At 47.7% G+C, this 14,134-nt stretch overlaps 1 protein-coding gene across 1 annotated transcript in view; it reads right to left on the minus strand.

Annotated features, from left to right (window-relative positions):
- Window positions 1-5,338: 5,338 nt before the first annotated feature.
- CDS2 (CDP-diacylglycerol synthase 2) overlaps window positions 5,339-14,134 on the minus strand; it is a 73,226-nt gene continuing 64,430 nt past the window's right edge. Inside the window, exons 11-13 of the mRNA XM_027118224.1 lie at window positions 13,638-13,757; window positions 13,093-13,196; window positions 5,339-12,836 (exon numbers count right to left, since the gene is read on the minus strand). Of these exons, the coding sequence (XP_026974025.1) occupies window positions 12,704-12,836; window positions 13,093-13,196; window positions 13,638-13,757 (357 nt within the window). The 3' untranslated portion in view covers window positions 5,339-12,703. The remainder of the gene's footprint in view (window positions 12,837-13,092; window positions 13,197-13,637; window positions 13,758-14,134) is intronic.

The following is a 14,134-nucleotide window of genomic DNA, read 5'->3' on the forward strand; positions in this document are numbered from 1 at the left end:
TGTACAGGTTTTAATTTCTCCATCAAATCTGAATGAGATCCTTGCTGGGTAGAGTAATCTTGGTTGTAGGCTTTTCTCCTTCATCACTTTAAGTATGTCCTGCCAGTCCCTTCTGGCTTGCAGTGTTCTGCTGAAAGATTACCTGTTAACCTTACGGGAATTCCCTTGTATGTTATTTGTTGTTTTTCCCTTGCTGCTTTTAATATGTTTTCTTTGTATTTAAGTTTCAACAGTTTGATTAATATATGTCTTGGCATGTTTCTCCTTCAATTTACCCTGTATGGGACTCTCTATGCTTCCTGGACTTGATTAACTATTTCCTTTTCCATATTAGGGAAGTTTTCAACTATAATCTCTTCAAATATTTTCTCAGTTCCTTTCTTTTTCTCTTCTTCTTCTGGAACCCCTATAACTTGAATGTTGGTGCATTTCATGTTGTCCCAGAGGTCTCTGAGACTGTCCTCAGTTCTTTTCATTCCTTTTTCTTTAGTCTGCTCTGCAGTAGTTATTTCCACTATTTTATCTTCCAGGTCACTTATTTGTTCTTCTGCCTTTGTTATTGTGCTATTGATCCCATCTAGAGTATTTTTAATTTCATTTATTGTGTTGTTCATCATTGTTTGTTTCATCTTTAGTTCTTCTAGGTCCTTGTTAAATGTTTCTTGCATTTTCTTTATTCTATTTCCAAGATTTTGGATCATCTCTACTATCATTACTCTGAATTCTTTTTCAGGTAGACTGCCTATATCCTCTTCATTTGTTAGGTCTGGTGGGTTTTTATCTTGCTCCTTCATCTGCTGTGTGTTTTTCTGTCTTCTCATTTTGCTTATCTTACTGTGTTTGGGGTCTCCTTTTTGCAGACTGCAGCTTTGTAGTTCCCGTTGTTTTTGGTGTCTGTCTCCAGTGGCTAAGGTTGGTTCCATGGGTTGTGTAGTCTTCCTGGTATAGGGGACTAGTGCCTGTGTTCTGGTGGATGAGGCTGGATCTTGTCTTTCCGGTGGGCAGGTCCATGTCTGGTGGTGTGTTTTGGGGTGTCTGTAGACTTATTATGATTTTGGGCAGCCTCTCTGCTAATGGGTGGGGTTGTGTTCCTGTCTTGCTAGTTGTTTGGCATAGGATGTACTGCACTGTAGCTTGCTGGTCGTTGAGTGAAGCTGGGTGCTGGTGTTGAGACAGAGATCTCTGGGAGATTTTCACCGTTTGATATTATGTGGAGCTGGGAGGTCTCTTGTGGACCAGTGTCCTGAAGTTTGCTCTCCCACCTCAGAGGCACAGCACTGATTCCTGGCTGCAGCACCAAGAGCCTTTCATGCACACAGCTCAGAGTAAAAGGGAGAAAAAGTAGAAAGAAATAAAGAGGATAAAAGAAAAGAAAGTAAGGTAAAATAAAATAAAGTTATTAAAATAAAAAAATAATTATTAAGAAAAATATTTTTTTAAATGTAAACAAAAAAAAAAAGAAGAAGAAGAAACGGACGGGTAGAACCCTAGGACAAGTGCTGAAAGCCAAGTTATACAGACAAAATCTCACACAGAAGCATACACATACACACTCAGAAAAAGAGGAGAAGCGGAGAAAATAATAAATCTTGCTCTCAAAGTCCACCTCCAAATTTGGGATGATTCGTTGTCTATTCAGGTATTCCACAGATGCAGGGTACATCAAGTTGATTGTGGAGATTTAATCCGCTGCTCCTGAGGCTGCTGGGAGAGATTTCCCTTTCTCTTCTTTATTCGCACAGCTCCCGGAGTTCAGCTTTGGATTTGGCCCCGCCTCTGCGTGTAGGTCTCCGGAGGGCATCTGTTCTTCGCTCAGACAGGACGGGGTTAAAGGAGCCACTGATTCGGGGGCTCTGGCTCACTCAAGCTGGGGGGAGGGAGGGAGACGGAGTGCGGGGCGAGCCTGTGGCGGCAGAGGCCAGTGTGACGTTGCACCAGCCTGAGGCGCGCCGTGCGTTCCACCGGGGAAGTTGTCCCTGGATCCTGGGACCCTGGCAGTGCCGGGCTGCACAGGCTTCCCGGAAGGGAGGTGTGGAGAGTGACCTGTGCTCGCACACAGGCTTCTTGGTGGCGGCAGCAGCAGCCTTAGCGTCTCATGCTCATCTCTGGGATCCGCACTGTTAGTCGCGGCTCGCGCCCGTCTCTGGAGCTCCTTTAAGCAGCGCTCTTAATCCCCTCTCCTCGCGCACCAGGAAACAAAGAGGGAAGAAAAAGTCTCTTGCCTCTTCGTCAGATCCAGACTTTCTCCCGGACTCCCTCCCGGCTAGCCGTGGTGCACTAACTCCCTGCAGGCTGTGTTCATGTTGCCAACCCCAGTCCTCTCCCTGCGCTCCGACCGAAGCCCGAGCCTCAGCTCCCGGCCCCGCCCGCCCCAGCGGGTGAGCAGACAAGCCTCTCGGGCTGGTGAGTGCTCGTTGGCAACGATCCTCTGTGCGGGAATCTCTCTACTTTGCCCTCCGCACCCCTGTGGCCGCGCTCTCCTCCGCGGCTCTGAAGCTCCCCCGCCTCCGCCACCCGCAGTCTCCGCCCGCGAAGGGGCTTCTAGTGTGTGGAAACCTTTCCTCCTTCACGACTCCCTCCCACTGGTGCAGGTCCCATCCCTATTCTTTTGTCTCCGTTTATTCTTTTTTCTTTCGCCCTACCCAGGTACGTAGGGAGTTCCTTGCCTTTTGGGAGGTCTGAGGTCTTCTGCCAGCGTTCAGTAGGTGTTCTGTAGGAGTTGTTCCACCTGTAGATGTATTTCTGATGTATCTGTGGGGAGGAAGGTGATGTCTGCGTCTTACTCTTCTGCCCAAGATTTTTTTTTTTTAATCTGGACCTTTTTTTTTTTGAAGTCCTTATTGAATTTGTTACAATATTGCTTCTGTTTTATATTTTGGTTTTTTTGGCCGCAAGGCATGTGGGATCTTATCTCCCCGATCAGGGATTGAACCTGCACCCCCTGCACTGGAAGGCAAAATCTTAATCACTAGACCATCAGGGAAGTCCCTAGACCTCAACTCTTCATCAGTGATCTCATCCAGTATCCCGGATCTTGCAGAATAATATCCACATTGTGACCACCCCCCTGGAATGGACATCCCCAAATGGATATTTCACAGGCATGTCAGACCTACTGCGTCCAAATCAAAATCCTGGTCTTCCTTCTCTGTTCCACCTCCCACCCCAATTCTGTCTTCCCACCACAGCCTTTTTCAGGTCAGAAAAACAGCAATGCCGTTCTTGCAGTTGCCAAGGCCAACAACATCACAGCCATCCTTGACTCCTCTTCTCTCCCAGGCCACATAGAATCCTTCAACACATCCTGATGATCTGATCATTTCTCACTGCATCAACGGAGCTCAGCCACCATCCTCTCTTGCCCAGATTGCCACTGCACCCTCCTCCCGCCCTTGCCCCCTCTGAAATCAAGTCTGAGTGCAGCAGCCAAGTGACCCTTTGAAAACAAACAGATCAAGTCACTCATTGGCCCTTAACTCTCCAACAACTTCTCATGTTGCTCATAGTAAAAGCCAGTGGCCTTGGCCCTGCTTAATTACCTAGTCTCTTTGGGACCTCATTACCTGCCACGGCTCCCTCCCAACTCACCCTGCTTCATCCATGACTGCTGTTCCTCGAAGGCACAGGTGTCTGCACTTGCTCTGCACCTGCCTGGAACACCCTCCCCCACCTCCCTCAGGTGTGTGTCCATTTGCCCAAACATCACTGTGGTAGCAAGCCCCTCCTTGAGGGCCCTATTTACAATTGCAAGCTCTCCTCACCAGCATTCCCTGTTCCCCTCTCCTGGCTACAGTTTCTCCATCTAACATGGCTTTTTCACATGCTTGCCACCCTCTCCAAAATGAGCACCTTGAGAACAGGGACGGTGTCAGCTTTATTTTTTGCTGCATCGCCAGTGTCCAGCCAGGGCCTAGCACAGGACAGGCACTCCACGAGTGTTTGTCGAATGCACGGAGAGGGTCAAGGCCTGAGTGCGGGGGCCCTGAGGTGGCAGAATGTCAGATGCAGACAGCTGCAGGGGTGCCCAGGGAGGTGGGTGCTGACACACTGACTGGGGAGTGAGTGGATGGACCTCACAGGCCTGGATGAGGAAAGCCTTCAGTAGATGGACTGAAGACATGGGACCCCCTTGTCTCTGGCACCACACGAGCCCGTGGGAGCAAGGCAGTAAGGGAAGACAAGTAAAGTTGGGGTTCTCATCAATTGCGGAAACTGGTGGCTTGGAGTCACATTTTGTTGGATTTAGGAAAGTAAATGCAGTATCTTTTACACTTTGAGTGTTGGGAAGCAATTCATTCCAGAAGTCCCACCATTTAGGGTCCCTATAGGTGAGAAAGGCAGAGGCTCCTACCCAAAAGGCAAGCTATCTAGAGGTCCCACTGGCCCAAGGCATTAGCCCCCGGACTTCAGAGCCAGGGCAGCCACCACCCTCCCACCAGGGCCCACAGTCTTACCAGGAAAGCAGTCCTGGGGTGGGGAGCACATAGGTCTCCCGGGTCGGGTGCTGCTGACGGTGGGACAGTAAGATGAGCAGGAGTTAGGCAGCCGAGGTGAGCCAGGGAGGGAGAGAGGAGGAATCAGGCAGAGGAAACAGCACGTGCAAAGGCTAGGAGATGAGAGCACCTGGGACAAAGAGGGGACAGCAGGAGTGTGGCTGTGAGAGGGCAGGACCTGAGCGTGGGGTCAGGTCTCAGCAGTAAGCCTCAACTAAGGCCACAGGAAGGCGCCAAGCAGAGAAATCTCACCCCAGCTATTGTGTAAGGAATGAATGAGCGGAGGCAACGAGGCTGCATGGAGCCAACTGGCAGTCAGGATGAATCTGAAGAATATTTAGAAAGTAGAATGGGCAGGCCTTGGATACTGATGAGATCACTCCTAGTGAAGAATTGATGGTGGTGAAAGAACACTGGATTGGGGCAGGTACTGGAGGAGGGCCTGGGTCTGGCCATGCAAAGTCCACACAAAGAGGCCTCACAGGCCCATGGGGGTTAGGAATGTGGACTTGGAAACCCCAGGATTATGGTGACTGAAGCCCTGAGAGTAGGCAAGAACACCCAGGAGAGCATTCAGTGGGGAGAAGTGTCTCGAGCAGAATGCTGCCAGCTAAGGGCAGGGCCAGCAGGAGGAGAGATGCCCAGAAAGGCAACTTAGAAGGAGCAGCCAAGGCAAAATGAGGAAAGGTGGAAAGCCAGAGAGCAGGTGAAGGCCAAGGGCAGAGGATGCCTCAGGAGGGAGTGGTCGGCAGCGCCCTGGAAGTGATGCTGGTTCCATACAGACAACCCCCCCCACACATCTCATACCAAGTCAGCACACCCCCCATCAGATACCACAAACGATGCAGAATTTAACAGATGTTTATTTGTGTAGTAGGAAGATTCAGGTATATAAATAAGGTGAATACTTTCCAATGTACAGTATATCATGATCTGACACTTCATTGAAAAAGAATCAGTTCAATACTGATCAGACAGTGCACAGAGAAAGGTCAGCTGGGGCAAAAACACATGGATTTAGTGAAATGCCAGAGGCAGGGCCAGGACAAACTCCGGGCCAATCTTGGCAGCACAGACACTGCAGTGGGCTACATTTGACTACCTGGCACTCCCCAGTGGGGCCAGGGAAGCCATTTCTATGTTTTGGGGAACTTTCTCACTAAACAGGTCTTCAGAGTGAACAGAACTGAGGAAGTGCCTGACTCACCCAACACCACCAGGCTTCCCAACAATCTTCAACAGAGGGGCCGCTTGTCTCTAACACTTTGGTCTTCCCCTCCTGTTTTGGAAAGTATTAAACACCAATAAAACTTAAAACTTGGTATCAGCATCGACTCCAGAAGAGAATTCACAGTGCATGAGCATTGAATCCAGGGAGACCTGGATGGGTTTCTGAGCCCAGTTTCTGTTCCCGCACCCACAAGACACTCAGGGCTGGCCTCCGCCAGCTGCAGGACTCTTGGCCTCTCCTCTGCCTGCACTCCTCCTGCTGCTGCCCCCATGGCTTCTCAACAGTCCGCTGGCCGGACGACAATAAACCAGTGTATCCTGACACTGCCTTTTGTTCTCTTGGCTCCAAGTCCTTTGGTTATGTTGGCCCTGATGTCTGCTCAGCTCTTTCCCTTTGTAATCAGCTCCCAGACACCCAGCCAGTGTGACATAAGGCAGCAACACAGTGCTGTGTGGCAGCCACATGGTGCTGTGTGTATGGAGGATTCAAATGCAACAGAACACAAAGGACATCCTTATAAAAACAGGTAGGTACATTCTCAACCCCCTTTCTAGTCTGGCATTCCCTGGCACAAAGCCAGCAAAACGAGCACATGAAACTAACAAAGGTAAGAAATGGGTGCTCCAGCAGCCAAGGACAGGGACTGCGCTATGGATGACGTCGGCAGAGAATCTCACCTAGGACAGTCACCAGGTGGCTAAACCCAACTAGAGACTCTGAGCACTACATAAGGGTCTCCCGAGACCTGGGAGACCACTGCAGCAGCATCTTCAGCCCAAGGTGCAGAGGGCCCTTGCCCCTGGTTTGGAGCTGTTTTCTCTACAGATAAAAAGCTGCCTGGGTCCATTAGATGCAACAATGAGGGAGGAAGTGCCCGGCCTGGCAAGCATGGGTCCAGAGGAGTGGGAGGCAGGCCTAGGATCAGTCCATCACAGCAGCTGCTCACTAAACCCCCACAACTGTGCTCCTGGCTCCTGTCATAAGCAACTAACTGAAGGGGAGAGACTACCATTTAAACACATGGGCCTTGGGTCTAGTCTTCATTCCCCTCACTCAGGAAACAGCCCACAGTCAAGCCAGTGGTCCTAGGTCATTATTATTCTATTGGCTTGAGAACTTCCGGGATACCCCGTCAACACCATTCCTTCCAAGTGAAGAATGAGCCACCTCAAACACACCCTCCCCAACTCCTCTGTCTGCATTCGGAAAACTAAAAGAAATAGTTTTCATTTTTCATTAATCCGGTGCCTACTCTCCTTTCATTCATGAATCACCGCTGAGATCCTCTGCTAACCTAGAATCCAAGAGAAACACCCTCTATCTATCCCCAAGTGGTCACCTGCATCTACCCTGTTAACACTTTTAAGAAAGCAAGAAACACAAAGCCCCTGACTTGTTATGTGTAAGGACATGAGCGAGAGCTTTAGGCCTTCCCTCTGTACTATCATCTACTACAGAGCAGCTTTCTCTCTCTCCCACTCCTCTTGGGCCCCGCGGTGTCCGCTCACACGGAGGACTGCTGCAGGTCCCTGAGCTGTGTGCACAGAGCACAGTTCTTGGCAGAGGGGGACATGGGGTCCACAGCAATTCACAGATCAGCCCTTACTGCCCAGGAAGTGGAGGCACCACCAGGCAAGAGGAAAGGGCCTCCTTCCCCGTGGCAAGTCCAGACCAGGGGCAGCAGGAGGTGAGCAAAACCTCAGGCAAACCATTCCTACCAGGAATGGAGAATTCTGGAACTTGTCCACATCCTCTTTCCTTTCGTCAGGCTGGCTTTCTAAATGAAGTGGGAAGTACCCAGTCACTGTAGATGGGTAAGGTCTGGACTGATTCTCTCAGAAGGAGAGTGTGGTCACTTTCTAGACTTTGAACACCCAGGCTGTGTGCAGGGAAGGGGCAGTGTAGTGGCTGAGAAACAGTCTCCAGCATCACACAACCCTGGGTTCAAATTACCAGCTGGGTTCAATAAAAACAACTACCATTTATTGAGCTTACTATGTGCCAGGCACTGACAAATATTTACATGCATTACCTCATAAAATCCTCACAACAATCCCGTAAGGGAGCTGCTATTATCAGAGCCAGCTGGGTTGGAATTGTACCTAGTAACCTGCCCAAACCTAGGGCTATTTGAGCCCAAAGTCTATCTTAACCACTGCACTTTGCCTGTCATGGTACCTCATTTTCCTCATGTATAAAATGGAGATAATACCTGATCAAAGGTTGTTTTCTGGATTAAAAGGGATAATGCATCCTTAGCACTGTGCCTGGCACATATTAAGCACTATTATTGCAATTATTATTAATAAACACACTGCTGGTAACTTAATGACTCGAGAATAAAAAGGAGCCTCATCAGACAGGCATTTGGTAGAAGAGGGGAAGGGGGGCAGGGTTTTCAAAGAGCCAATGGATTTGAAAGCCACTGGCCATAAAATCCTAGACTTCAGATATTCTGGCATTCTGTTCTCATAAATCATCTACATGTTCTAAAATCCCAACACTTCAGCACCCAAAGTATACCTCCCAAACCAGCCTCCCAGCTGAGATCTCTTTGTCTTTGAAAACATGCCATACATACGGACAGGTGAAAGCCTTACTCTATCAAGAGGCAGCCCCACGTAAGAACAGCAGCCTCTACCCACCTAAGAGGCCAGGTGAATAAGGTTACTGCCGGTAAACCTGAAAGGGGGGGGTGTGCAGTGATGGGAGGAACAGAAAGACGGGGCCACCTTCAAATGGAAATAGGCAGTCAGCAGCTGGGACTCCATTCCTCACTGAGAACGGGCCCACCTTCTGCAGGGAATGTGGGTGAACAGACTTCAGGACCAAGAGGAGGTAGGCCTAGAAGAGCCCTTAAATTAGCCTCTTTCATCACCACTTGGTCCAAGCCTAGCACCCTATGTAGGTCGTGCCACAAGGGCCCCCACCCAACAAGGGAAAACAAGTTAGGAAGTGGGAGCGGGTAATCTCTTTAAAAAGTGAAAGCTGGGTAACTGCGAGCATGGAAGGTGATCAAGGGAAAAGGAAGTTCGTTTCACCAAGACAAGGACAGAATAACGAGGCTCTGCCCAAGAACCAGACCCTCTCTTCAGGAAGCTGATGGTTTGTTCCAGCCACTCTTTCGGAGCCCCTGCTGACAAGCACAGTGAGAGTCGGCCCATGGTTTGTTGTTTTGCAATGTGTGTGTGACAGTCACCTGGACATCCTTCTGTGGAAGGACAGCACCCTGGGCCTAAGGGAAACTGCTCCCTCCCCACTCCACCCCTTCCTCAGCACATAATCACAACGCACAAGAAAGGTGGGCACAGATGAGAGTTACTCCCAAAGACAAAAGGCGATGGTGCCTAAGATATCAGTGACACAAGAAGAAGTTTCAGAGGTGCCACATCTAGTACAGTAATGCAAATCTACTTCCTTGGAAACTGACCTTGGGCAGGCTTCTTACGGAGCAAGGCCACTGCTGTCCAGTTTTCCAAGCAATGATGCTCTTTGCCCTGAGTCAGTCACACACACCCCTGCCCCTGGCAATGTCAGGGATGCTCCTGAGCCTGCCAGGGGCTCACTGACAGTCTGAAGATGTGAACTTAAGGATCCATTCGAATCAGCCTCCAGCTAACTCGGCAACTAGCTCATTCAAATCAAAGGGCCCGTTTAGTCTCCGTTAAAATATATTTTTGGAATCTTCTTATACAATATAAGTTACAGGATAAAAAGCACAGCGGGGAAAAAATAAATACCATAAAATGATTTCAGAGTCTACCTGTGTAAGGCTACATTTTGCCCCTTCTGAAAGAGACATTAGTTTCAAACATACATTACAGAATTGTACAACACTAGAAGGAGATACATCTTAAATACAGTTAAACTATACCTACTAAAATGCTCAGAATATGAAACAGGCAAGAAGTAATAAACATAAATAAGGCCCAGGCTGCCTTAGAGGGTTTCACTTTCAGAAGCAAAACATAAATGTGTACTTTTTCGATGCTGAGAGCAACTGAGAGGGTGGCACATGCACGCAAAGGGAAAAGGCGTGGGTGTCCTGCGAGCAGTCACGAGAACTCGCCAGGGAGGACGCCCAGGCCCAGCCCCTGCAGATGCTCCCTGGTTTCTTTTTCCATCAGCTCCTTATGTCACCAAGTAGGAGCTAACAGCAACTTAAACTCTAAACATGGCACACAGGTCAGGCCTCCTGAGCTTGCCAGAAGGAATATTGCGCTCTCCCAAAGGTGAGGAGGCCCGGGGATGAGAAGTCCTTGTCCTGCTGGTGAGCACAACCACCACGTGACCCTGGGGAAGTGCCCCCCGGCCCTCGGCTTCCTCATCAGCAAAGGGCTCATGCCTCTGACCTGAGGTACCTCAGAAGGCTGCTGTGAGAATGTATAGGATTCAAATTGGAAAACAAAAAAAAAAATCTCTAAAACAGGACTGCACAATATGTATGAACACAAAATCAAATGGGAAACATAAAACCATGCATGGGAGTTAGAAACTAAATCCACAACAAGGGAGGGCACACAATTTGTCACATTTTATTTCTCACAAAAAAAAAAATGGATCTGAAGCAAGTTATGCCACTCATTAATATCTGCACAGCTGTGTGTTACAAGTCTCTGGAAACTTGTCTATTTGGTGAAAGATTTTCAATAAATGGGAGAAAGAAAAACAATGTGCTATATAGACACAAGGTGGCATCAGTCTCCTGGCTACTGACTATGAAATTCCCCTATTTCACCAGAAAGCAGGAAGGGAATCAAAAGAAAACAAAATCCCAGCTGACCCTCAGGCTTTCTTGATGGCAGCTCTGTTGAGCTTCCAGCTGCCGTTTCCCAGGACCCCCATCAGCAGCCATGTCCACAGGAATGTGCCAGGCTCCCTGATCCCAAAGGAAGACCTATTCAAAGGTGGCTCTCTGCTGCCGAGTCCCAGCTGAGACTCCCTGCACCCAAGGATCCACCATCTGCCCACAGTAGGGCACCACGAGACAAATGTGGCACCATTCCATCTCTGGTTTGGGGAACCAAGTTCATTCTGCAATCAGAAAACTAGATTCGTTACTCATCACCTCCACTTTTTAAGATTTATTGCTGAGGACAAGCATTTTAAGGACAAGTATTTAGAAAAGGCCTGTAAGTACTTGCTTTTTGGGTGCCCAGGACATGACTCAATACCTGCAGCAGCCTCTGGTACATGTACTTGTTCAGCCAGAATCATGGAATATGGGAATTACAAGACACCTCAGAAAATGAGGACCCACAGAGTGATGTGTCTGTCCTACCTAGAGTCACAGCCAGCACTAAAACCCCATGCAAAAACACATTTTGTTTTTAAGGGGGCCTTGGACCTGAAAAAGAAAAGCCATGTAATGAACTGGAAATAAAAGTTCAGAAGAAAGAAGCTGTTGCACGTGGAAGGTCACACAGCGACTGTGAGCTGAGACATCAAGAGGGGTCTGGTCCGTGCTGGACGCTTTAGTGATCTGGGCTGGCTGTGAGCATCCACGGATGCAGTGAGGCTGAGATAAACAGAAATAAAGCAAAGCAGCACCAGCCCAAGGTGCTGAAGCAAGCTGCTACACCCCCATTTGGCAATGAGAACCAATATGGCACAGAATAATGGAACACACTTGGCCACCAAGCTCTCCCCTTGCTTATTGTCCTGACAAAGAATGTATATTCCAAAAGTCAACCTCACTCCTCTACTTAAAAGGAAACAATAAATAAGTCACAGTTGAAAAGAAAAACGGTCCCCCTGTAAAATATAAACTACATTTAAACTGGTCACATTATACAACAAGTGTGCATTTAATCTTCAGAAGCTTCAAACCTCTAATTGGGTTGGGTTATGCAGAGTTGTAAGCAGGACTTTGTGGTTTCAGTGAAGAAGTCATGGTACAATTGAAATCACTGTAAGAAATAAGTGATTTTTAACACACACACAGATACACACTTGCCTTAAGAGTTATACATATATATATTATATATATAATATACACACACACACACACACACAACACAGCAGCTACGTGGGTGGTCAGCAAGGCCAAGGGCATGGGCATGTGAAAGAGAAGCCCTCTGCTCCCTGTCAAATCGGGAAGCCCCCAGAAGGGATTCAGCAGCAACAAGTCTACAGCACAAACGTGAACGACATCATCCCTGAAAAGACCCAGTTAACCGACTGCCCTATAGGAGCCACTTGAGCCTAAACCCTGTGGGAAAAGGCCCAACTACAGTATATCCTACTGCATACACTTGAAATAGTACAGTGTAGCTTTTCTCCAGACTATTATAATTTTTCATGCTTTCTGAAAAAAATAAAAACTGAAACCTTCTTTCAGTCTGTGATGAAGCGAGGTGAACCCATATCATAAAGCAGAGCTCATACTCCACAGGATTTGTGAACAGAATGCCTATCTGATTAACAAGTCTTCATCCCTCCAGCCTCAGGAGGCAGCACTCCTGTAGCTCCAAGGCAGGGATTACTGAGAAGCCCAGGGAAAGCGCTCCAGTAGTAAAGACATCCAAGCTGTGCATCTCTTCCCTGCTGGGGGTCAGCTACAAAGAGAGCTTGGGGTGGCGGGGTGGCGGGGTGGCTAAACTGGAAGAACACAGATGAATGACCACTCTGATCAAGCCCAGATATGGAAGCTCCAGCTTGGGAGCTAGAAGCACCAAGCAGGTGCTTCAGAGCTGGGCAACACTGTCTTCCAGGTTGTTAAAAACTTCGGTTTTAAAAACCCAAATGGTTTTACCACCATGACTTCTTTCCAACTCAAAGCTGTAGGTTACTTACAACCCAAATCATAAGCACATAGACTGTACACACAGATTTTTTTTTTAAATCCACAAATAAAAAACACTGTAAAAAAAAAAAAAAAAGACAGTGAGTTGAAGTCTTGTCTTTGTCCAGCTGGGCTTGCCCTGGAGCCCTGCCCCTCACTCAGCCCTGTTCCTGCTCTTCTGGCCCTTGGTGGTCCCTATTCGTCCTCCGTGGCAGCTGTCAGCATCCCCTTGTCAGTCAGGTGAGATTTGAGCATGTTGAAGATGTGGAGCTGCTGATCTGGCCTCAAGGTCAGGAACTGCTGAACCAGCTTACTCGGGTTAGGGCCCCTAGAAGAGGATGAAGAAACAGCACTGAGCAAAGCAGGGGCCAAGCAACTTCGAGGGCCTGATTATTTAAGTAGCTGCTCCCTCTCTGGATTCTCTACTAATGGAGGGTAAGGGTCCTCAGGGAATCCATAACTAATAGCAACTGAAAACTGCATTCACACTTGGTTTTTTTCACTCAAACTGAGAAGTAGCTAGAATTCTAGAATTTCACCACTTAAAAATCCACTAACTTGGTTCAGATGGAAAGGTACTATACCTGATAAAACTGGCAATATACACATTGACAAAGGTGGCCATCAGATACTGGCAGTCAAAGCGATCCATGATGCCTCCATGGCCAGGAATGGTATTGGCAAAGTCCTGTTAGAGGAGGGGAAGGATTGATGAGCCTGGCCTCAGCCAAGTCAAAGCCTGGTTTATGGTCCCACCTCAATGTCCAGCTACTGTACTGAATAGCTGAGGGCAACAGAAAGTGAAAAGTAAGTATTGATTCAAATGCTGAAGCTATAATAGGACACAATCTTATTAAATTACAAAATGTTTCTTTTGAAGAAAGAATATATTAACAAATATACTGAAAATCCAACCACTGAATTTTCTTAGAAACAATGTATCTTCCTTTAACCTACTTAAATTCCATGCATGGGTGAAGAAGAGCACACATTAATAATCAGAGTTCATAGCTTGGTATTTTGAAGGGGGTGGTGGCTGATGAAGTGGGACAGGAGGAGGAAGGCAGAAGACGGGTGAAAAGGGGCCCAGCTTGGAGACAATGAGGGGAAAAGAAAAGGGTTTTCCTACTTTGATTTTAAAGGCTCGCTTGAATCCACTAGCGAAGAACCCTCCAAAGGGGCCAATGAGTGAAGCAAAAGTGGAGAGGGCAATGCTGTGAATCTGGAAGGGGTACATCCGGACTGTTTTCTGAAAAGAATAAATGAAGTCAGTTGAGATGCCTGCAAGCCCAGGCTTATTACTTGTTAACATTAAAAAACAAACAAACAACAACAAAACCACCTCTTTATGAAACTATTTCTCTCCCCCCACCCCAAAATAATTTAGGAAAAAGACTGGTTTGTGGGTTTTTGTTTGTTTTTGGTAAATCTCTAATATATGGCTTAATAGAGGACATTAAGGTACTACGCACTCAGTCTACAGCAATATGATGTTTTGGTTGAAGTGTATGAAGAAAATCTAGCCCTACAAGGACACATTGTTGAAAAAAGGAAGAGTATTTTAGCACCGTCTTTTCAGATAATTATGGGTATTCTTCTCTGATACTACACCAGAACTTGAGCCGT

This window comes from Aethalodelphis obliquidens, unplaced genomic scaffold (assembly GCF_003676395.1).
Source record: "Aethalodelphis obliquidens isolate GAN/ISIS:26980383/991018 unplaced genomic scaffold, ASM367639v1 scaffold18, whole genome shotgun sequence".
NCBI lineage: Eukaryota > Metazoa > Chordata > Mammalia > Artiodactyla > Delphinidae > Aethalodelphis > Aethalodelphis obliquidens.